The sequence below is a fragment of the Mustela erminea genome, chromosome 13 (genome assembly GCF_009829155.1).
Source record: "Mustela erminea isolate mMusErm1 chromosome 13, mMusErm1.Pri, whole genome shotgun sequence".
Classification (NCBI taxonomy): Eukaryota; Metazoa; Chordata; class Mammalia; order Carnivora; family Mustelidae; genus Mustela; species Mustela erminea.
In genome coordinates, this window is record NC_045626.1 from 75,044,723 (window position 1) to 75,068,857 (window position 24,135).

A 24,135-nucleotide genomic window follows, 5' to 3' on the forward strand; every position below is an offset into this window, starting at 1 on the left:
TACGTATTCCCCTTCTTATTACTGATGATTCTCCAGGACTCACTCTGCTTTCTCCTCAGTATTTTTTTGCTGGAGGAAATCAGCCCCTGCTGATATGATAAACACCGCTCACACCTCGGGAGAAAATGATGATTGATGTGAGAGGCACATGATTGAAATTCTGCAAAGATGACAGCTCCCAGCAGGGGCTGATGAGAGCCTCAGAAGCAGCTCACAGAAGGGCCATCCAGTGTGCCCTTTTAGTATTTTTATTTTGTAATTAAGTTTTTTTGGAAACCCTTGTAGATTTCAGAAAGGTTGCAGACATAGCTCTCGCACACCCTCCATGCAGCTTTCCCTGCTGGTACCCCTCACCCAGCCACCATGCGTTTGTCGAAATGGGGGAAAGAACACTGGTACCATGCTGTTGACTAAACCCCAGAATTCATTCAGACTTCACCAGTTTTTTCCAGCAGCGCTGTTGCCGGACACCATCCCGCCTACTAGATTGTGTTCGGTCTTTCCATATTTTCCCAAAACACTTCGTGTATTAATTATATCCTACTTTTTCTGAACACACAAATAACAAATGTTCCTTTGGAAAGCATTGCAACATGAGAGAAAGTTACCCAGTGGGAAAGTGAGTGCCAGCCTCAAAGATGACTCTGTTAACAGTTTGTGGACATTCAATCTTACTTCCCCTGCATGGCACACATGCACACACATCTCATTTTATCAAGAAGACCGTTCTTTTTTTTTTTAATGTTTAGATTCAAGTTTTGTGTTTTTTTTTTAAGATTTTACCCATTTATTTGGCAGACAGAGATCACAAGTAGGCAGAGAAGCAGGCAGAGAGAGAGAGAAGAGGAGGAAGCAGGCTCCTTGCTGAGCAGAGAGCCTGATGCGGGGCTCGATCCCAGGACCCTGGGATCATGACCTGAGCCGAAGGCAGAGGCTTTAACCCACTGAGCCACCCAGGTACCCCTCATGAAGACCGTTCTTTTTTTTTTTTAATTTTTTTTTAAAATTTATTTGACAGAGATCACAAGTAGGCAGAGAGGCAGGCAGAGAGAGAGAGAGAGAGAGAGAGAGAGAGAGGGAAGCAGGCTCCCAGCTGAGCAGAGAGCCCGATGCGGGACTCGATCCCAGGACCCTGAGATCATGACCTGAGCCGAAGGCAGCGGCTTAACCCACTGAGCCACTCAGGTGCCCCATGAAGACCGTTCTTAATGATGCCTACCTCTTCCCAGTTACCTTTCGACTTAACGTGGATAGCTTTCCATCTGAGTGCAGGGGCATTTAGCTTTTAAAAAGTCTCTTTCTTTCCCAACTAAGGAAGCAATACACTATTGAAGAGAGTTGAAATCTCACAGGAGCTCTCCCTTCCTCTCTCCAAAGACAACAAAAATGAAACCGTAAGGTGAAGTTTGGTATACATTCCATGCATCAGCACATACATGCATCCATATGCATACATATACACGTAGGCGTGTACATTTCTGAGAAGAGAGTCATACCATACAGGCTGCACAGATTGCTTCGTTTTTAAAAATTAATTAACAATATGTTGGGTACATCTTCCTATATCTGCACATTCCTTTTAACAGGCAGGTCATATTTTGTAATGTGCATATATACATGTGTATATATGATGATGAGACATATAATAATTTATCTAACCAACCCCTTTGACAGACAGTCTGGGTTTTCCTGTTTTCCCTTTTATAAACAATGTTGCCGTGGACTTTGTAAGCAAGGCATCTCTTTGCATTTGCGGGAATGTTTCTTTAGGATGACATTTCTAGAAGTAGCGTGTGCTGCCTTTACTAAGCTTGGCTGTAGACTGCCCCGCCCCAGGCCCCTTCACATGCAGAGAGTTGCGGGATGCCCTCATTCCTTCCTCTGATCTCCCTCTCTCTTTTCCAGATACTTTCATGGTGGAAGATGCGGTGGAAGCCATTGGGTTTGGAAAATTTCAATGGAAGCTGTCTGTTCTCACCGGCTTGGCTTGGGCAAGTATTCCCAGGAACGGTGACCTCATATTCGGTCCCCGGGAAACCTCATGCTGCTTGACTGACTTCTGGGGGCCACAAGGAAGGACATAGTTCCCTCCACATGGAGGCTTTGCTTGAATCAACAAAAGTTTATGTTGAATGATCCTTGGCGACCATGAAGATCTGCCCTTGGTGGGAGTTTGCGGGTAATTGGCGATTGCCCTCAAGGTGGATTTGAAGCTTCTGGCTAATTAAGGGGTTCTCAACCATTTGGGACTCAGAGCTGCCATAGGATGATGATGTCATCTTTGGAGCTCCCCCAAATGTGCCTCCTGCCTCAAGAGGTTCATGATGTCTTGTTAAAATCCCCTAATCTACCTCTAGCAAGGAACATAGCTAGACCTTTAATACAAATGAAACTGACTTTTATGAAAGCTGTAAGATAGTGACCAGATGACCCACTTTTTTTCAAATGGATCTCCAGTTTCCCCACGTCACTGAGCAACCCCCTAATTTTTTAAAATAAATTTTATTTATTTTATATAATTTATTATATAATATAGATAATATAATATTTAAATATATTATATATTATATATATTATTTTATATAATAAAATAAATTTTATTTATTTATTTGAGAGAGAGGAGGTGAGAGAGAACATGAGCGAGGAGAAGGTCAGAGAGAGAAGCAGACTCCCCATGCAGCTGGGAGCCCAATGCAGGACTCGATCCGGGGACTCCAGGATCATGACCTGAGCTGAAAGCAGTCGTCCAACCAACTGAGCCACCCAGGCATCCCGAGCACCCCCTTAATTTAAAAAGCCACCAGCATTATCCATCACATTCCCACGGCCGTGCGGGTCTGCTTTTGGTCTCTCATTTCTGTCTCGTCTCATAAAGATACCATGATATATAATTACTGGGACTTCCTGGTATGTGTTAATATAGTAAAAGGTTGTACTTATTAAATACACTGACAGTTCCGCCTGAGGTTTATAAACCAAAGATAAACCTGTCTTCCATTGAGTTAAAGAGAAAAGATCATTTTCTCTCTACCTCTACAAAAAGTTTTTCTCAGATTTTAGAAATAGAATGTCTCCCCCACTTCATTTGGGGAATGCCCCTATTGCTTTATTTTTTTTAAGATTATTTATTTTATTTATTTATTTGAGAGAGAGAGAGTGTGTGTATGTGTGATCATGAACTGGGGGAAGTCTCCTTGCTGAGCAAGGAGCTCAACTCAGGGCTCCATCCCAGGACCCTTGGGATCATGACCTGAGCTGAAAGCAGATGCTTAACTCACTGAGCCACCCAGGCATCCCTGCCCCTATGGTTTGAAAAACAGAAACACACACAGAACATTAACTGCCTATTTGTCCATTCCCGCATGGTACTCATACTGTTCGAACCTTTCAGTGTTTAGATGTGCAGCAGGGCACTCAGCAGCCAGTAGAAGAGGGGCTTCTGTATGCCCTCTCAGGGGTTGTGGACTTGGTCACAGCCTGCCCCAGCCCTGGGCAGACTCTGGCCTTACAACGTTTGCTTCCTCCCTGCAGATGGCCGATGCCATGGAAATGATGATCCTCAGCATCCTTGCCCCACAGCTGCACTGCGAGTGGAGACTCCCCAGTTGGCAGGTGGCGTTGTTGACCTCGGTAGGCAGCCCTGCAGCTCTCTCCTGGCGTGCGCACACAGTCAGGACCTCCCCCCAGGGCGTTCTGTGGGGGTGTCTCCCTCTTTTTCTGCTGCCAAGGGCTCAGCAGGAAAGAATGAAGCCCTCGTTGGAAATCATGCAACCCCCCCGTGGGGCCCCACAACCTGGGGTCCCAGACCTTCTGCGCAGTTGCTGGGAAGTTGGAATCCACCTGCTCATAAATCTCATAACCTCACCTGACAACAAAATGGAGACACCAGCACGAGTGTGATCTGAGGATTGAAACCGCTCCATTCCTGACCCATAGTAGATGTTGAATAAATGGTGGGGAGCGCTGCTCCTTGAATGAAGACTCGATGGAGAGTGACAGAGAACCCTCAATATTTGTTAGGGGAGTCCAGTGGCAACCCTCTAAAAGGGTGAGGAATGGCCAGGCTGGAGAAGAGGGTAATAATAATGGTACAAAAGCTAATATTTCTTGAGCTCTTTCTGTGCAAAGGGCTTTACATATATTGCATGCAATCTATGCATAATATATCTTGTGCTCTTTAATCCTTACAAACCTAGGAAGTAGGTACTATTATTAAATGAGGAAAATGAGGCACAGAGAGGTTAAGTCACTCACGAAGGTCACACAGCCTAGCTACTGGCAGAGTACAGTAATTGTTAGTCAGGAGCTCCTCCCAGGATGCTGTAACTGTTCTAAAATGGCCTTCAGCAACCAGGCCTGCTATTATCAGTAAAACTGTGCAGCCCCATGGGAGGAGTTTTATAAACACATACTGCTGCCTTTTGTGGTTTAGTCACCTGGATGTGTGTGTGACCTTGAGCAAGGTGCTTTACGGCACTATTTCATCTCCTGCAAAATGGGTGTGATGACGCCTGTTTCTCTGCAAATGAGCAATGAAAATATACAGTGCCTAGCATGTGGTAGGGTTGTGTGCTTGATACTTCTCTCTGTGTTCCTGATTCTCACTGATACCCCCAAAGCTGTGTTTTTGCAATGTGGAACCTTTCTTGGCTCTGAGAACCATTTTATTTGTAACAAACAAACCATTTACTGAGCACTTACTATGTTCCAGACTCTGCGCTAAGGGTTTGGCATACAAATCTTTTTAGCCTTCTCAACCCTGTGAAAGAGGTGCTCTTATCACTCCCATTTTCGGAGAGGTGTGATGACTTGCCCAAGCTCACACAGCCCATAAGAGGCAGAGGCAGAATTGAAATCTAGGTCTGTAAGACTCAGAGTCCCCATTCCCAGCCACTGCCCTGGACTACTTCCTTATGGCATAAAATTTAGACTCATGGGCTGGGTAAAGTTATGAAGTTTCATGGCCAAGATTCTATGGAAAAGTTAGAGCATGGCAGGAGTTGCTTTACCTCTATAAGGTACATACAGAGGATAAGAGAGACCAACACTATTGTCATAAGAAATACGGTGCACGATTACCGTAATGACTGTGGAATAAAGTAGTGCTCTGCTGTGCCTAGATCTCTCCCTCCAGGGAGGGAAAATGGGACTGCGTGCTTACGGGGAATGCTTAATTCTTCCAGGGTGCAGGGATATCCCTTAGTACATGATTAAGACAAAACTGCACCCAAAGACACCAGCCTTCAAACATTTTTGTTCTAGGTTATCTAGAAAAGAATTTTATGAAAACTATGCATGTGCCAGGACTCTCATAGAATTCAAAATTGACATTATCTGTCTTTATTTTATTTTTATAACTTTTTTGACATTACTTCTTCTTATTTTTTTATTTTTTTTAACTTTTATTTATTTAAGTCCTCTCAACACCCAAAGTGGGGCTCAAACTCACAATCCTGAGATCAAGAGTCACACACTCCTCTGACTGACCCACCTGGGTGCCCCAATGTTAAATGTTTTTAAATTGTACATTGCAGATTCAAAGGTTTCTGGCATATTGACATATTTTAAAAATTGAGTAAACTTTCATGTCACTTTTTAAAATGTACCAAATGGAATTGAAATATTTATCTGATACCCACTGTCCCATTTTAAAATAACAGGAATAAGGTCTTCAGAAGTATTTGGAAATTTTGCCTTGTCTTGTTTTCTTCTTGGACTGGCATTTCCATTCCATATCTCTGTGTTTCATCATAGCAATGTTTTACTCTATTCGAAAACACGCCATTTATCACCTGTCAGAATTTTCCGGGACAGAATACATAAATTTTAAATTATTGCTTTTAATTTTCTGAGCTCATAAGCTCTCCAGTGTTGACGTTTTTCTCTTGCATTGAGTTATCATGATAGTTTTTAGTAATATGCAATAGATCAAAATGAGAAAGAATTACTTTGATAGATAACGGTTAAACACAAGTGAGTTTTTATCAGGAATCTACCTTGTAATGAGTGGCGTGCAGCATCCAATTACATCCCATATTCTTGGATGAGGACTTTCTATTAAAGTGAGATGGGGCTTAGCATCAATTCCTTCCTATTTTTCATTTTTACTTCGTTTCATGTAAAAAATGAGGGGGAACTGAAGGAGTTTTGTAATAGCTCAAAAAACTAGTGCCACTTATTATTTTTTTCACCAACTTCCAAGTTATATGCTGAAGAGCACACAGCAACTGCTTATGAAAGATTATTTTTAGGGATCTAATTTGCTGACAGCTTGATTAAGCTCTCTTTCAATTCAGTTAAAAATACTAAAAAGGATTTGGAAGCATGATGACTCGCACAATGATTTGTAACTTGTCATTGGTGTCCCTTTGGAGGTGTCCTAGAAGGTTTAACCTCGAAGCATTGCCCTGAGAGGTGGAGGCACTGAGAAGGAGGAGGGGGTGATTGAGAAAGGAAGAGGGCAGGAAATAGGCAAGATCTTTAGCTTGTCCTCAGGAAAGAGTTTATATGGAAGTTGAGGACTTGGAAATTAATTCCTTTAAAATTAGCCATGTCTGGTTGGAGCACCTGCCTCTGCGTCACCCCGGTTTGCAGCCAGCTGCCCCACGACATGCCTGTGGTTTGGGGAGACAGCACCAGGCAGTGCCTTCACCTCTTTGGGCCTCAGTTGCCTTATCTGAAAAATGGGGATGATAATGGCACTTACCTCATAGGGCCACCGTGAACATTAGGTAGGATGTGAGTACAAAACATTTAGCGCACTGTCCTGCACTTGGAGAGGACAAGAAGAGGACACAGGGATGAAAGCTCCACTCAGTCTTCCTGGGTTTCAGACCTGGCTCTTCCCCAGCCCCCCTGGGGTACTGAGCAGATTTCTTAACCCTTTGAGCCTCAGGCTCCCCATCTATAAAATGGGTATGACAATTCAAACCTCATTGACTCTGTTCTATAATTAAGAAGTTAACAGTGAATTGCGGGGCACACCGTGAGTATTTTTTCTCTTAGAAATAACTTACGGTTCTCATCCCAACCTTTCTGTCTTCTGTTTCTCGCACCCTCCAAACTCTGACTTTGATCTTGTCCTAGCAACAGGGCAAGACCTTTCTTCGGTATGGTGAGAAATTGATAAGAGTTTAGTTCTATGGTTATCCTGCCTGATTCCAGCCCAGGTTTTACTGTTTACAACTGCATGACCCTGGCCAGGGGACATCCCCTCTCTGAGTCTCCATTTCCTTGTCAGTCCTGGCGGCATAATGATATCACCCACCTCTACAGGATCATTGTGAGGCTTAACCAATAACAGGAAGCACACAGACCAGCATGGGATCCCAGCCAGTGTCAGCTCTGTGGTGTTCCTGGGCTGTGATAGCACAGTTTCACGTCATTGTTCTTTTTTCTGGATGCTCCGTGTCACTGTCTAACACACCCTGTCTTTCCATCCACAGGTAGTCTTTGTCGGCATGATGTCCAGCTCCACGCTCTGGGGAAACATCTCAGACCAGTACGGCAGGAAAACGGTAAGGTGACCTCACCTAAGTGCATGTCCTCTGGGTTCTCTTCATGCAGCAAAATGGTGCTGCTTAGCATTTGGGAGCCCCGATTAGCTCTGTCAAAATGCAATGAGAAGACATTGCTCTGAGGCTGTAGACTCTTGAAATCACACGTGCCTAGTGGGGCCCAAGCATGTATGTTTCAGAATGCAGAAGATTCTATCAGCCCTTCCTGGTCCCCTTGGCACTCACCATTCCCTTACACGAGACTGGGGGCAGTCAGGAGCTGGTAGGTAAAGATGTCAACTTTCTTGCCCTAAATGAATCATTTCTCAATCCCAGCAGCATTGAGCTTCAGGGCCCACTGTGGGAACCTGTCTGCCTTCCCCAGCCCTCCTGGGATCACCACCTAAATAAACTGTTTGTACTAGAATTCTTGTGTCAGGGTCTGCTTTGGGGGAAGCCCAGCCTCAGAGACGACATGAAATGGATTCGTAAAGAAGGAAGAAGGAGGAAACTTACAGGTCTGGCATCACATTGAGCTCTTACTGTTTTCTTTGTCACTTCGTGGTCCCCTTTGTATTTTATGCTGCTCTTGCTTTGCTAGGCTGCCCCTGGGTTCTTTGAATGCTTCAGCAGGTGAAGCTACAGTCCTCCAAACTATAAACTTGGGCCTTATGGGAGAAAAGATCTCTGGAGATCTAGGCAAGCTCTACTTGGTTAAGTACCCTGCTCAGGACTAATTGTGCAATACTGAGTGATCACATGCCCTGACTGCTTTATCGTTCTCTTTTCTGGACTCCCCTCCTCTGTCTGCAGTTTCTCTGAGGCAGGATGGTGTAGCTGTTTACATGCTGGGGCTCTGGAATCAGGTGGGTCTGGGTACAGTTGTGACCCTGCCACCTCTGGCTGTGTGACCTCGGACAAGTGAATTGACCTCTCTGAGCGTCAGTTTCCTCTTCTGTATAAAGAAAAAAATAAGAGAGTCTACAGTGGAGGGTTCATTGAGAGCCTAGGTGTGAACAGCTTTGCACAAAGCGAGGCACAGCTTAGACACAGGACACATGTGAGCTGGCATTGCGATGATAGCATTTCTGACAAGTTCCCAGGGAATGCTGATGCTGTTGGTCTGGGGCCATACTTTGAGAACTGACTTAGTCTAGTGTAGAGATCTAAACAAACTTGGAATTTTGTTAGGAAGGAAGAAAGGAGGTATGGATGCTGAGGGGTAACAGGTGGGGCCCACTGTAACCAGCATGCCATGGACTGATAATAACACAGTGCCTTGTATGGCAGGCCCTGTACCAAGCATGATACATGCATTAGCTCACCCAAACCACGGTACTGTTGTCAATCTGGTTCTACAGAAGGGGAAACTGAGGCACGGGGTGTGGGCACCTTGCCCAAGTCACACGGTTTTTATTTCACAGAGCCAGGTCTCACTCCTTCTAAGTCTAAACTCTTGCCTTAACCATGATGCTACTGGCTTGAATCCATAGATGCTCAACCAATGTATGTTGGTTCAATGGATGGATGGATGGATGGATAGTTGAACAGTGCAGTCCTGCTGCAGCCCCTCCCACTGTGGCTGGACAGGAAACACATGGGCCAGCAGGCACCTGGGCGGCGTTGTCTTATACAACCACCAAGAAGTACCTGGGGCCAGGATCAGAGGTGACCAGGCTGGGAAACCAGCTACAGCCATTGTAGCATAGGGGCTCTTGGTTGGTTTTAGAGGCTGGGGAGGTCAGTTGGGAAGACCTCTCCAGGCCTCCCAAGGAGACTAGAACCTGGATGACTCTGGTTTTCAGGCCATAGTTCTCTAAACTCTGCCCATACATCTCTTCCTACCCACTTCCTTTTTCTGGAGGGTGTAAGTCATTGCTTCAGCCACTTTCTGGTTGGAAGATAGAGCAGAGCCAAGGCTGGAGGAGGGAGGGAAGGATAGAGGGAGGGAGGAGAGCAGGAAAGGAAGAAGACAGAAAGGAAGGAAAGAAGGAAAGAAGGGAGGGAGGAAGGAAGGAAGAAAGGTGGGGAGAGAGGGAAAACCCCTCTTAAAATGAAGCAGAGCGATTCTTGGGTAGCTTGAGCATTGAAAACGATAAATATGTGACTGAGGCTGGAACTAACATTAGCCTTCGCCGTTTTAAAATAATCGAAGGAGAAAGCTCTTCTGAAGTCTTCACGTGGTCTCTTCCTGTTCAGACTGGGCACGGGGTGGACGACTTGTCCCTCCGTCTCTGGCTAAAAACAATTTTTGTTTACTTATTCTTGAGGCAAACATCCATCTGCACACACAAAATATTCAGGAGTCCGTAACAAGGAATTTTACTGTGCCCCAAATCCTCTTACCCCATTGCCGAATCACGAAGCCGTGAGGAATACAGGGGGAATTCAGTGAAAACACCTGCATTTGGAGCCTGGGTCTGCCACTGGGAGAGTAAAGCAAGTCACCCTCCCGTCTTGGGGCCTCAGTTATGTCGGGGGAGATTGGATTAGTAATAGTGATAGTAACAGCTACCATTTATTGAGTTCCCGAAACTAAAGGGCAAATTGGTTTGTCCTCCATTGTGTCTGTTCTAATCATTCCATAGGGGATGCCAGACACATGGATTGGAGGAGTGGGAAGGCTCAGTGGGATGGTGCCGTGATCGATCAGTGATGTCTGCCAGGGGCAGGAGGGCGGCCAGGTGAGTGCCGTAAACCCCATAGGGAAGGTGGCTGTGCCTGTTTTGCTCCCTGAAGTGGCCCTGGGCTCCTGGCAGAGGACCTGCCTTATAGCAGACACTCCATAACTACCTCTCGAGTGGCTGAGCTCAATAGATGAAAATCAGACCTCCTTGTTGCCACTTTCTGCTGCTCTCTCATCCTCTCCAGACCAGCAAGGGACTTTACTGCTGAGTGTTTTCTGTTTGCCGAGAAGCCCCAAAAGGTCACTAGCTTATGATTCTGGCATCCCTCAGAAGAGTGTGCTCGTTCTGCCACTAAGGTCAGTCATGCCTACCCTGTTCCCAGGAGGGAGCCCTATAGAATGTAGATGTCTCCGTTTTATGAGAAGGAGGAGAAAACTATAGCTCAGATTTTAAAAAGATTCCTAGACGGGTTTTCAGTAACGCCATTTACTGAATTTTGTGAGTTCTGAACACATTTTGGCAACTTCTAGAACAGTAGTTCTCACCGGAGGAGGGAATGGGCAGATTTTTGTCTCCCCATTCCTCCAAGGGGACACTCAGCAATGTCTGGAGATGTTTTTTCGTTGTCACAATGGAGGGGAGGCATGCTCCTGGCATCTAGTGAGTCAGATTCTGCTCGATTTCCAAAAAGTCCACAGGACTGTCCAAACTGTGAAGGGCACCAGGGTTGAGAAACCAGGCTGCAGAGTGAAGGCACAGGTGATGCCAATTTGCACTATAGTGGAGAGTTCATTCTGTAGCATCTGATTGTGTCACCTGGGACCACTCCACCCTGATTTCCTATTTACCTCCCGGTGCTCATCTGGACAAATACTAACATGCCATCCCTGTGAAAGCAGGAGCTCTGGGGTCAGACTGTTAAGGTTCCTCTGCAGACAGGCTGCATGACCCTGAACAAGTTACTCGACCTCCCTGTCCCTCAGTTCCCTCATCTGTTAGTACGATAATAATATTCTACCTTCCACAGGGGTGTTCTGGAGTCAATGGGCCTTGGCACAGAAAGCTCTTGGCCCAGAGGAAGTGATTCATAAATGCCCATTATTGTTTCTATCATTGACCAAGCTCATGACAATAATTGGAAATGCCAGTGTTGAAATGCAGGTGTGCACCTGTGGCTGTTGAGAGACGTAACTGAATGTCCCCCCCGAACTCAGCTGAGCAGTTCGACATTCATCCATTCCCAACAGAGGAAGCCTGAGAGGATGCCTCTGGAGTGGTCCTCTAGCTCTCCCGACGGGAGAGAGGAGAAAGCGCCCCCAGACTGCAGGGCCCCCTCCTCCTTGCATGGAATTCTGGCCCAACCGCAGGGAGGATGGATCAGGTTCTAATTATATGGCTTCTGTAGAACTCCTCCAGAAACAGAGGGTGAGCTGGGCAGCTGGCGAGCTTTAGCAAGTGCCAAGAATCTCCTCCTAGCTCCTTGATCTACCTCCGCCCAGCTGGGAGGCTTCTGGGAGGGCGTCCGCTGCATGACTTTGCAAGGGACTCACCTAAGAGGTTAGAATGCTGTGGGCCACTTTGATTCCTACAGAAGTTTCTGCACCTTGAAGGCTTATGGCAACCTCACAAAGGAAGGGCAGCTGTGGGTGTGTGGCCTTGCTGGGATGAAAATTCTCCATCCCCTCTGTCGAGTGAGGGAAATTTAAGCAAGTTGTTTCACTGCTCTGAGCCTCAGTTTCTCCATCTGTAAAATTGGGTTGACGAGAGCAACAATAGTTCAGGGGGTTGCAGGGAGGGTTATATGAGAAATGGAGGTAATGTGCTTAGAACAGTATTTACTGATGCATGGTTAGCCCGTGATCAATGGTAACTATTATTGCCTGCGACTCAAAGAAGAAACATTTCAGAATATGATCAGGTCACTAGCTAGACCAAAGGCTATAGGTCCCTATTATCTTTTGCGAGGGAAAAGGAGGTGGCTGGCAGGCAACAGCCTTTCCTCTCAATATTTTGAAGATCCCCAGACCTCCTTGTCCCATGACTGTTTTCCTTGCCCTGGGCATGCCTGGAGGACACAAGGCATGAGTCTTCAGCCTTCCAGAACTGAGCGATGCTTATGATGATGACATCATCAGCTCCTTTTCGAGGCTGCATACCTGGTGCCCAAGAGGTGACAAGACCCTCAGCTTCTTGGAGCAGAAACTTGAAGTCCTTCCAGGCTACAGGTTGTGAACCAGTGAGCCATGAACTGAACATGGTCTACAGATGTGTTTTATTTAACCCATGCTATGCTATACAGGATTTTGAATCAACTGCCTCTGCTTCAGAAATGTATTTTGCATAAAAATAAACATTTGTGGCTTTTTTTTTTTTTAATTCAGCTACCTGGCAACCCGGGGTCCACATTCTGTGATGTGGCAACTTTTGGCTAGAGCTGAGTAGAGACTGACAAGACAGGCCGAGTTCTCTTGCAGTCACCTGTACCCACCTGTCCTTGCTGCACGACACTGTCATGTATGTTCTCTGTCAGAGGCAACTGGAGCCATCAAAGCCCCAGGAGGAAGGGAGTGGCTCATTCAGAGTATGGCATTCAGGGTTGGAAGTTCTGACTTCCGGTATGACTCTGCTGATCCTGGACAAATCGCTCAACTATTTTGACCCTCACTGTGCTGATTTGTGAAGTAGGAGTGGAAATAGAAGCTTCTTTCCACAAGAGGCTGTGAGGACCCAGTATAATGATGGGGCAGTGATTTATAAAACAGGAATGAAAGGTCCCTGAAGTCAGAGACTATGGCTGTCATCTTCCCTGCTATAGTCCAAGACAAAGTGCAGTGTTTAGCAAACAGCAGGCACTCAATGTATGCATGGCCAAGGGATGAATGAATGAATAATAGCATCTTGACTGCCAGGCTCAATACATGCATATTGAACAAATGATTGAATGAGTGATGCATATCATTTGTTTAAGCAGGTGTCTGATACATGCGTATTGAATGAATGAGTAATACATAATATTATTTCCAGTGTCTGACATACAGCAGGGACTTGATATATGTTTACTATTAAGTGAATAATGGAGTGAGCAATTTTTAATGAGTGTACAATGTCTAGAGCCTGGCATACAGGGAATGCTCGTAAACGAATATGGAAGGAAGAAAAGGAGAAAGGAAGAGAAGGTAGGAGGGAGAAGGGACCAACAGTCTGAAAGGTAGGACTGATGTTAGGCAGAATGACAAATGTGGTTAATGAAAAGCTCAAAAGCCCAGGAGACATTTCTGCAGAGTCCCAAGCAGTGCTTGGATGGGGTTTGCTGTAGTACCCATGCCTTTGCAGTAGCCATGATGATACTCACCAATGGTTGCTGAGTCCACATTCCCTGGCCAACTGGAAAGCCCCAGCATCAGCAGACAAATGCCAAGCCACCTGCAGCCTGCATTGACCCTACAGAGCAGGCGACAAGCAGGTCTTTGCTGCCTGGTGTGAGAACCCCAGTGGGATACCGCAGCTCCCAGGCAGTCCCTGGAGGGAGGCTTAGCTCTCAGGCACCCGTCTGGAGGCCCTCTTCTCTAGCCTCTCCTCTCCTGCTCTGTTTTCCCTCTCTTCATTTTCTCTACTGCTAATGATGTCTTTTTTTTTTTTTTAAGATTGTGTTTATTTATTTGAAAGAGAGATGAGTGAGTGAGAGAAGGAGCAGGGGGAGGGGCAGAGAGAGAAGCAGACTCTTCACTGAGCAGAGAGCCTGACCTGGGGCTCCATACTGGGACACCAGGATCATGATGGGAGCCAAAGGCAGACACTTAACTGACTGAGCCCCCCAGGTGCCACCCCAATGATATCCGATTTCTGATTCAAGGCTCCTTGGGTTCCAAAGAAGCAAACCCCTCTAAGTTAGTTTAAGCCAAAAGAAGAGAAGTAAATATATGTGTGGCAAGTTACTAATTTCATAGATATGTGTTTTAGGGTTGCAGAAATGTTGCTTTATTATTGTTGCAATAGATCCAGAGCTCCCTAGCCTTTAATAATTCCTATCCTACCTGTTTTGTTATATAATTAATATCTATCTTTATACCCATTTCATTAAAAAAACAACAACAACAACAGAGCACCTGTGGGGGCTCAGTTGGTTGAGTGGCCAACTCTTGATTTCAGTTCAGGTCATGATCTCAGAGTCCTGAGATCAAGCCCCACGACTGACAAGTGGAGTCTGCTTGAGATCCTCTCTCTTCCTCTCCCTCTGCCCCTTCCCCCACTCCCCCATCCCCTCTCTCTGAAATAAATAAATTGAATCTTTAAAAAAAGAGAGAGAGAGAGAGAGACTTTAAATGCTTGTTTTTGAAAAAGGAAACTTTATAGAGCCTTAAATAGGAAATCTGTAGCAATTGCCCTAATTAGAAAATATCTGCAAAAATAAATACAATGAAAATAAGACAATGTTGCTAATTCTAGTTGGTCAGGTTGCTCCCCTGCCCTGTTTGTTAAAAAGAGAGATCAGTGGGTGTTTAAAAAGGTGTTAAAGACAGACTAGCTCCACATGGATACTTTCTTGGAGATAATTAGAATAATGATTGAAATAAAAAAGAAATCACTTTCTTGCAAGCTAATGCAAGTTATTTAAAATATTCCCTCTCCCACTTAAAAAACACTTTCCAGAAGACTGGGGACTTCCATATTTCCTCTCTAGTCCCTTTTAATTCATTTTAATTTTTTTTTAAAACTTTCTTAAGTAATCTCTACACCCAGAATGGGGCTTGAACTCATAACCCTGAGATGAAGAGTTGCATGCTCTTCCAACTGAGCCAGCCAGGTGCCCCAGTTCATTTTAATTTTAAAGCTAAAATCAGGGCGCTTCACATTTTCCTTCTGAATTGTCCCCAGGGGGACAGGAGAGTGAACTCAAGGTTGGATCTGGGAGAATTATTGCAGATAGAGATCTGCCCAGACACCATGTTGCTGGTCTAAAATCCATGAAAGTTGGTCTCTACTCCATAATATGTTTGGTGTTGGCTTTGATACAAAATTTACATTTTAAATTGCATTCATCCTTAATTTTTTCTCAGTCTCTAGATGAACACTGCAGGAATATGTGTGTTTTGTCTTATAGCATTGTGTCCCCGGTGGTTCTCAACCCATCAAATGCAATGTTCCTTTTACTTAGATATTGTAATGAAAACTCTTAATAATGCCCCTTAATTATCCAGGAGTAATTTCAAAACTAAACTGAAATAGCCACTCACATAATCTCCAAAAGAATCCAGGTATAAAAAATAATAATAATAAAATCAATCAGGTAGAATGCCCCAAGTATGATATGATGGATGATTTTTTTGAAGGAGTCAATTAATTAAATAAGGGTTATTTTCAATATGCAAATATGCATGCACAATTGCCTAGATAATCAAAGGAAGTGGTTAATGTTTGTCCCTGATTATAAATAAGCTTGTATTTAACTGAATTTTATTGATTTTTTTCTTTATATTTGACATTTTGAAATAGGATTAGTTCAGTCTATTCATAGATAACACATGGAAACCCAGTGACTGTGTACAGATACTCCGTGACTCAAATACCACATGTAGTGTTGAATTTCACAGTATGGATTTCTGGAATAATGAAAAATTTTCTGAAGTTCCAGATAAAACCACAACAGACTTCCTTTGATTTACCTATAAGTTGTACCCCTGCAAAATTAAGTGTATATTCAAACTATGTCCCTCCCCCCAAATCTTATTTCTATATAAAACAGAGTGAAGGTCACGGTGCAGATAATCCTGGTTTTCACCTGCATGACAGTCAAGTAGAACATTCCATTTGAGATGGTACAGGATGCAAGACAAGTCTTTGTTGAGTCTCGTGACCTGTCTGGCAACTAACATCTCAGGGTCCTAGGTACTAAATGACGGTCATTGGGGATGACCAAGATTGTCCCATAATTCTCCCACACCACCAGCCCCAGGGGTTGATACCATCACATAGAGAATCCCTGGTATTCCCTTGGCAGTGTGGACCGCTGTTGAGCATGACCCCATTGATGGCTTTCAACAGGTTCAGGGCCATGTGGTCTGGAGGTGCTGAGAAGACCTGTGACTCGGTATCTTCCTCCTCTGCAGGGGCTGAAGATCAGCGTGCTCTGGACTCTGTACTATGGCATCCTCAGTGCTTTCGCGCCTGTGTACAGCTGGATCCTGGTGCTCCGAGGCCTGGTGGGCTTCGGGATCGGCGGGGTCCCCCAGTCGTAAGTAAACACCCAGCTCTGGCCATCCAGCAAGACAGCCAGTCAGCTATGTTCATGACCTTGGGCCAGATGTGGAGATGGTGCACTAGGGCTTCTGGGGTCAAGGAGGTAGCCAGAGAGGAGTACCATTATCAGTATTGTAATGATTGACGATGCAAAAGCCACACAGTAGGGGCATGTGGCTGGCTCAGTCAGTGGAAGTGGGACTCTCCATCTCGGTGTTGTAAGTTTGAGCCCCATGTTGGGTGTAGAGATTACTTAAACATAAAATCCTAAGAGGCACCTGGGTGGCTCAGTCTGTTAGGCATCTGACTCTTGGTTTTGGCTAGGGTTGTGATCTCAGGGGCCTAGAATAGAGCTCTGTATTGGGCTCCACGTTTGGTATAGATTCTGTTTGGGATTCTTTCTCATTCTGTTCCTCCTGCTCCTGCTCTCTCTCTCCATCCCCCCTCAAATAACTACATAAATATTTAAAAACACACACACACACAAAATCTTAAAAAAAAAATGCATTGTAATAGCTGGAAGGTCATAAATGTGAAATAATCATAAAAATGATAGATTTGCATTGACTAGGCATTTCTCTGGGACACATCGCAGCAGCTCTGGGAGGTACATGTTTATCAAGTGATTGCCATCTCCATTTTATAGTTGAAGCCAAGACGCAGTGGGGTGCATAGTGGAACTAAGAACCCGAGTCTATCTTCCTACAGCATCCACGCTCTTAACCATCATGAGGGGCACAAGGCGCCTTCCCCCCACTTTAATCTAAGCTCAAGGTGGGGTGGGCCAAACCATATGCAAACTGAGTGTTAGTTTGTTGGTGCTGTTCTTAAGGTACTGAGAGAAGTCACTGTTGCAGGAAGAAGTTACCCTGTCCTGGGAGATGGGCAGACATTGTCATGTGGGCTGTATCCAACCTGCTGAGTCATTTTATAAAGTTTTATTGGAATATAACCACATCCTTCATTATCATGTGAACTATGCTCATTATCATGTACAGAAACAGAGTTGAATAGTCTCAACAATATTTACTATCCAGCCCCTTGTAGAAAAGGTGCATTGACCCCAACCTAGAGGATGATGATAGCCAACATTTAGTGTTTACTAAGAAGCAGGTACTTTTCTAAACAGTTTACCAGACTATTTCCTTTAATCCCCCCCCAAAATTTCCTAGGTAAATTCTATTGTTCATCCCATTTCACAGATACAGAAACTGAAGCACAGAAAGGTAAAGTGACTTGGCCCAGGTGACACAGCCAGGAAGAGGCAGAGTCAGAATCTTAACTCAGACCCTCTTAACTCCAGAGCCTAGGCTCTAACCATTGCATTGTACTGCCTTTCTATTAAGGACTGGGAAAGAGTCAAAGGCATTGGGAATGATATAGGATATTTCATAGGAAGTGATCTGAATGAAAAGAGGGATCCATAGCTGAGTCCAAGGAAGGCTAAGTGTCCATTCTGGTTAGTTTGTTGGGGTGAGATATGTGAGAACTGAAAGCTGAGGTTGGATAGGTAGACCAGGGCAAGCTTACTAGAACTCTTGAATGTCAGGCCCAAGGGATTGCCCACAGGCACTGGGGAGCCACTGAGAGTTCTTGAGCAAGGGAAGTACTTTAGAAGTAGTCATCCGGCAATGATGGGTAGGATGGGTTGAAGGTAAGGAATAATACTTCCTCTTGCAATAATTTAGAGAAATTTCCCAAAAGGACTAGTTTATTCATTTATTCAGCCAATATTTCTTGAGTGCCTACTATGGCACTGGCCTAGTACTAGATGCTGGGGATATAGCAAGCAGTGAGCAAGACAGACATGGTCCTGTTATAGGTGGGGACCTTGCAAAACAGAATGTGGGTTGGAGATGAGTGTGCAAGTGGTTATTGAGATCAGCACTGGCAAGGGAGTGAGTAAAGCTGGAATGGGCAGAGGAAGGTGTTGAGCACAGCTGATTCTGTAGGAGTTCCAGAGCTAGGATGCCTTTTTAGAGTTGTTCCAAAATGAGCCATGGGGGCTGGACTTTTGTACCTTCACATCAACCCCATTGGACATGGGCTGCCCTTAAGGAGCGAGCATGACCTTGGGCAAGGCAGCTGCTTTTGGTCAAGGCCAGGAACCCAATTCTGAGCTCTTAGCAGGTAACATTCCTCGTCATTCCGGAGGGACTGTGTGCTTCAGTCCTCAAGGGTGAGTCCAGGTGGTATATCACAGGACCCTCCACAGTCTACCCTCTGCACCTCTTGGATTCCCTTTCTTCATCCCATCTGGGAACAGTTTCTCCAGGATTCCCCTTGATCTTTTCCCTAAAAAGATTTAAAAGAGGGCGGCTAGTGGAATAAACTAAAGTCCCTGTTATTGCTGCTGGCCTCCAGGCTACCCCTGAGGCCCAGTATCTTCCACCCTTGCTACTCATTCTATGTTCCCATCACCTCTGGCCAGCACTTCTGCAGTCAACATGGTTTACCTGGTGGGATGATCCAGACCCCATGCCTGAGTCACTGTGTCCTTCCCAGGCTGTAGCTGCTGCTTGTCCATTTTAACACCAAAATTGGGCAGGGGGTTGCCAAGAGATGTCCATTGCATCACCTGGGTGTCCCATTAGATGACAGCAGCCCCACCGCTTCCTGATTCTCAAGGTCAACTCTTCAGACCGAATGCTGACTCTCTTTCTCGAGAGAAACCCAAAGTTACTAAGTGGGAAACTTTGCCTAAAGTCTAATGGGATTTTTTTTTTTAGATTTTATTTATTTATTTGACTGACAGAGATCACAATTAGGCAGAGAGACAGGCAGAGAGAGAGGAGGAAGCAGACTCCCTGCTGAGCAGAGAGCCCGATGTGGGACTCAATCCCAGGAACCTGGGATCATGACTTGAGCTGAAGGCAGAGGCTTTAACCCACTGAGCCACCCAAGCGCCCCATCTAATGGGATTCTTGCCAGGGAAGCATGCCCTGAGGGAAGCATGCCCTCTCTGGAAACCAGGACCTCTAAGCCCACAGGTGGTAGAAGTACAAATTCCTCCTTCAACCCTTTGACTTCTGAACGATGTATTCCTTCTACATTGCACAATATGATAGGCATTGATTTAAGGGTGTGTTATGTCCTGGAAGACAGTATCCCATCCTCACAGAGCATCATCTCCAAGCTGATGCCTCAGTGCCACCTCCAAGAGTCTGTTCCATTCCCCTGTCTGGCCAGCAGCTGCAAGGTACCATAAGATATGATAGGACCAGTGGATTCCATGGTCCTATACCCACTGCTGCATCTCCTTTGTTATGTATCAGCTCCCTTGGTCCCAAGCACTGAAATGTGGGATTCTGTGTCAGTGAGTCAAACATCGAAAAGCCCTCAGATAGTGGTGCTGGGTGAAGCCCCAGGGGCAGGAAAGGCAAACCGATACCCAGGATATGTGCCAGTTCCTTCAAGATGAGTCACTGTTCCTTCCACAATGGAAGGATGTTCAGTATAAATAATTCACGACCACGTGACATGGGATGGCTCCATCCTGGGGGGTCTGCGTTGACCTCTGCTGGTGGAAGATGGGCTTTGGTGCATGAGAATCTGGCCCAATTGCCTCTCGAGGGTTAAGAGTTCACTGGCTGGCTTCTTGAGCCTGTTGAGTGTCATGGGTGGGGAAGACCAGGAAAGGGCATCCAGAAGGGTAAGGCTAACACTGAAGTAATGTGACTTGGTCATGACCACCAGATTCAAATCCTGACTCTGTCACGTAACAGCTGTATGCCCTTAGGCAAGTCCCTAAACCTTTCTGTGCCTCAGTTTCTTCATCTCTAAAATGGAGATAATAGCATACCTACGTCATGGGGTCACGTAGGATATTACATGGCAACACATGTGAAGTGTCCGCAACAGTGCCCGGCAGAGTGCTCAGGGAGCGTTAGCACGTGTCGGGTCTGCCAAAGGCCATGAAACTCAGGTGTCAGTGTGATGGATGTTGGACTCCGTGGGTAATTATGGAAAGAGTAAATGGGAATGGGAGATGTAACCACATGGAGTGAACACAACAAATCCCCAGACTCTTTCTGCCACTTAGAGGCTAGAAGGGCACTGAGTAGCTCTCAGTTCTCCCCAGTCCTTCCTTCCCTATTCATTATCGATCCCTCCAGGGCTCTATGGAGTAGACATCTGACATACACTCCTGGACCTAGGATGGGCTTAAAAACCACTGGAGCTTGAGACAGAAGCCATTAAGCCAAGCCCATAAATCTGGGCTGGCAGGAGCTTGGGGCCAATGTCCTCCACGTCTGGACCAACTCCAGGAATTCCTGCGGACACAGCCACTGTCCCATTCATGAGCCACTCATTGACTAGAGAACAGTTTTCCTCTAGGGGCTGGAAGGAAGGCACTCACGGAAGTACCCATTAAATTCCTTTCCCAGGGAAATGACAGCAGAACCAGCCCCCAAAGAGCTACCTGGATTTTCCTCCCACAAGAGGGAAGAGAAAGGAACTACAAATCCAGAATGTCCAGCGATTCTTGTCTGAAATGGGGGGAATGAGAAGAGCTACTTTCCATTTCTTCTTCTCCACATTGTCTGAAAATGTCATCAAAGGTCTAAGAATTAGAATAGATCTATGACAGTGCTGGGAAACAAGAAAATGGCACCATCGGCCAACCAGAAATTTTGAGGAGCCTCTGGAAGATTGTAGGCAGATGGGATTCCAAAGGCAGAGTAACCGGAAGAGAGAACACCCACCTCCTAAACCTGCAAATGGGAGAGATCATCGGGGAGAGAGGACAGGACACCAGGGGAATAAAATTAAGAACACAGAGCAGCTGGGAGGGCCTTTGCCCCTTACTCATCTGTCATGAGGGTCCTCAGCTTACCTGCCTGCTCCCTACCCCCACCTCCCAAACACCATGCCTCCCCACTTAGCTGTTCCTTTACTTAACCCTAGCCCAGCCCTTCTTCTTGTTTATATAACTATTGTCCACATGACCATTTTAAAACTCTCCAAACCTCAAAGCACAGGTTTTATCACCCCCATTTTACAGATAAGAAAACTGGGGTTTTGAAGATTATGTAACATGCCCAAGTCTGCACAGCTAACAAAGGACAGAGCTAAGTTTCAAACATCATTTGACCCTACAAATATTTTCTCTTGAATACTCCACTCTATAGCTCTTTTGTCCATGAAGAGAGCAAGTAAAAACAAACAAAATTACAGAAGAAATATTTAGCCACCCAAGAGAGCCATTGGCTTCCCAGAACTTCCACTCCAGCCATTTATGTAAAAATAATCATGGTTTAATTATGCAATGTTCTTAACTAGTTATAAAAATGGCTCCTTTAAGTTCATTATTTGGAAACATTGAGTTGAAGATTTTTTTTTTTAGTTGAAGATATTTTTATGTAATTAAATGCAACCAAGAGTTTCCATTCATTTAGGCTTTGCACCACCTCAAAAAACCAAATGAGTAAGACTTTGCTGTGTAATTATTTAAAGTGAAACAAGCAAGAAGTTCTTATAATGAATTTTTAGTATAAATACAAATTATATTACTTAAAATTGAAAATTGTTAAATTTAAATTAAAAACTGTCTTTATTTCAGTTTTATCCATGTGTAACTGACATCCAGAATTCAAGGTATAGAGCATAATGACTTACCTATCTTGCAAAATAAGTTTAGTTAATGCACATCATCTTGTCTATAAACTATATTATTAATAAAGAGCCCATCCCTCAGCCCTGATCTGTGCTTTTCTATGGGCTTCCTTCTATCCCTCTTTTTGTAATTTTTTAAAAGATTTTCCTTTAAGTCATCTCTACACCCAATATGGGGCTTGAACTCACAACCCCAAGATCAGGAGTCATGTACTCTACTGACTGAGCCAGTCAGATGCCCCATTCCTCTTTTTCTTCTTTCCTTTATTTCTTCCCCTGAAGTGGGAATATTGGTCCTTGGTGATAACCACTGTAACATTTTTTTTTTAAGATTTTATTTATTTATTTGACAGAGAGAGAGATCACAAGTAGGCAGAGAGGCAGGCAGAGAGAGAGAGAGAAGCAGGCTCCCCGCCGAGCAAAGAGCCCAATGTGGGGCTCGATCCCAGGACACTGAGATCATGACCTGAGCTGAAGGCAGCAGCTTAATCCACTGAGCCACCCAGGCGCCCCACCACTGTAACATTAATAGTGATGATGATCATGTCCATTGAGTGCTTACCAAGTGGCAGGCACTATGCTAAGTGCTCTCTTCCCACTACCTCATCTTGTTCACTGACAACCCTATCATCCCCAGTTTACAGAAGAGAAAACTGAGGCTCAACGATCATTAAATGGCTTGCTTAAGGCCAGATGGTTATAAAATGGAGCATGGAATTACCTCTTGCTTTGTAATAAACCATCCAGACATTTATGGCTTAACAACAATTTATTGAACTCCTGGTTCTGCAGTTGGGTAGTTTGGTTATTCTGGGCTCAGCAGGGCTTGCTTGTGTGTCTCCAGTCAGCTGGCAAATTGGATGGGGGCTGGCTGGGCTAGCATGGCCACAGCTGACTCATCTATGCTCCATAAGCCTTTCAAACTCCAGCTGGCTAGCCCAGGCACCTGGTCACCTGGGCAGAGGGTCCAAGTGAACAAGCAAAAGCCAAGAACATATTGAGACCCAAGCTTGGAACGGGCACAATATCATGTCTGCAACATTCTGTTGAACAAGGGCAAGTCGCAAGGCCTAGATTCAAGGGATACGGACATAGACTTTGGATGGAGTGACCTGCAAGGAAGCAAGACACAGGGAGGGAAAATAGTGGGGCATCTGGTGCAAACCACCTACTACGTGGAGAAACCAGATTCAAATCCACACCCATCTAATGCCAAAGCTCTTACATTTGAACAGATGTCATGAAAAGATTCTGAGCTTATGTAGTCAGAAAGTCCTGGTAAATCGGTAATGTCCACTGGGTCCCTGGTACTGATTGGAAGATGATTCCGGGGATGTAAAACTGGAGGTTCTGAGTGGTTTCCATTCCCTTTAATTAAGAAGACAGGAAAGAGGAGTGTGTTTAGGATGCCAAGTAATTACTTTTTCTGTCTATGAAGGAGCGTCAAGAGGGAAGAGACTTTAACTCGAGCAAAAAAATTAGAAGTAATTTAATTTTTATCATTATAAGTAATACATTTTTGTTTTAGAAAATATAGAGGGGTGCCTGGGTGGCTCAGTGGGTGAAACCTCTGCCTTCAGCTCAGATCATGATCTGGGTCCTGGGATTGAGCCCCTCATTGGGCTCTCTGCTCAGCAGGGAGCCTGCTTCCTCCTCTCTCTCTGCCTGTCTCTCTGCCTACTTGTGATCTCTCTCTCCATGTGTCAGATAAATAAATAAAATACTTTTATAAAAAAGAAAGAAAATTTAGAAAATGCAGATAAGCATAAAAAAATGATCATTGCCTCTAGTTGCAAAACATACACAAAATACGTGTAAAGAGACATGGTGGCACCAAGGCATTTTGTTTATTGTTCCGGATAGAGTGTACTGAGTATTTCAGCAAAAATGCCCCCTGGATAAGTGATGAGCTGGAACCCCACCTTAACTGGCACCCTGCCTGTGTGCTAGCCATGCTTCAAGACTAAGACTCCAGGTAGCTGCCCACCTGTTCCACCTTGAAACCTCCTCCGAAGATTCTCCTGATTGGCGTCTAGGTAGATCTTGCTCACAGACCCGCCCTTGGCACTGCTCTTTCCCCTCCAGACCAAGCAGAAATGCCAAATGGAGATCACAGGTCACTTCTTTCCAAGCATGTGATCCAGATGGCAAATCTCTAA

The 24,135-nt window shown here is 45.0% G+C and overlaps 1 protein-coding gene across 1 annotated transcript in view; it reads left to right on the plus strand.

Annotated features, from left to right (window-relative positions):
• SVOP (SV2 related protein) overlaps positions 1-24,135 on the plus strand; it is a 74,391-nt gene that overhangs the window by 24,825 nt on the left and 25,431 nt on the right. The window contains exons 3-6 of the mRNA XM_032310935.1: positions 1,906-1,991; positions 3,532-3,630; positions 7,446-7,517; positions 16,231-16,355. Of these exons, the coding sequence (XP_032166826.1) occupies positions 1,906-1,991; positions 3,532-3,630; positions 7,446-7,517; positions 16,231-16,355 (382 nt within the window). The remainder of the gene's footprint in view (positions 1-1,905; positions 1,992-3,531; positions 3,631-7,445; positions 7,518-16,230; positions 16,356-24,135) is intronic.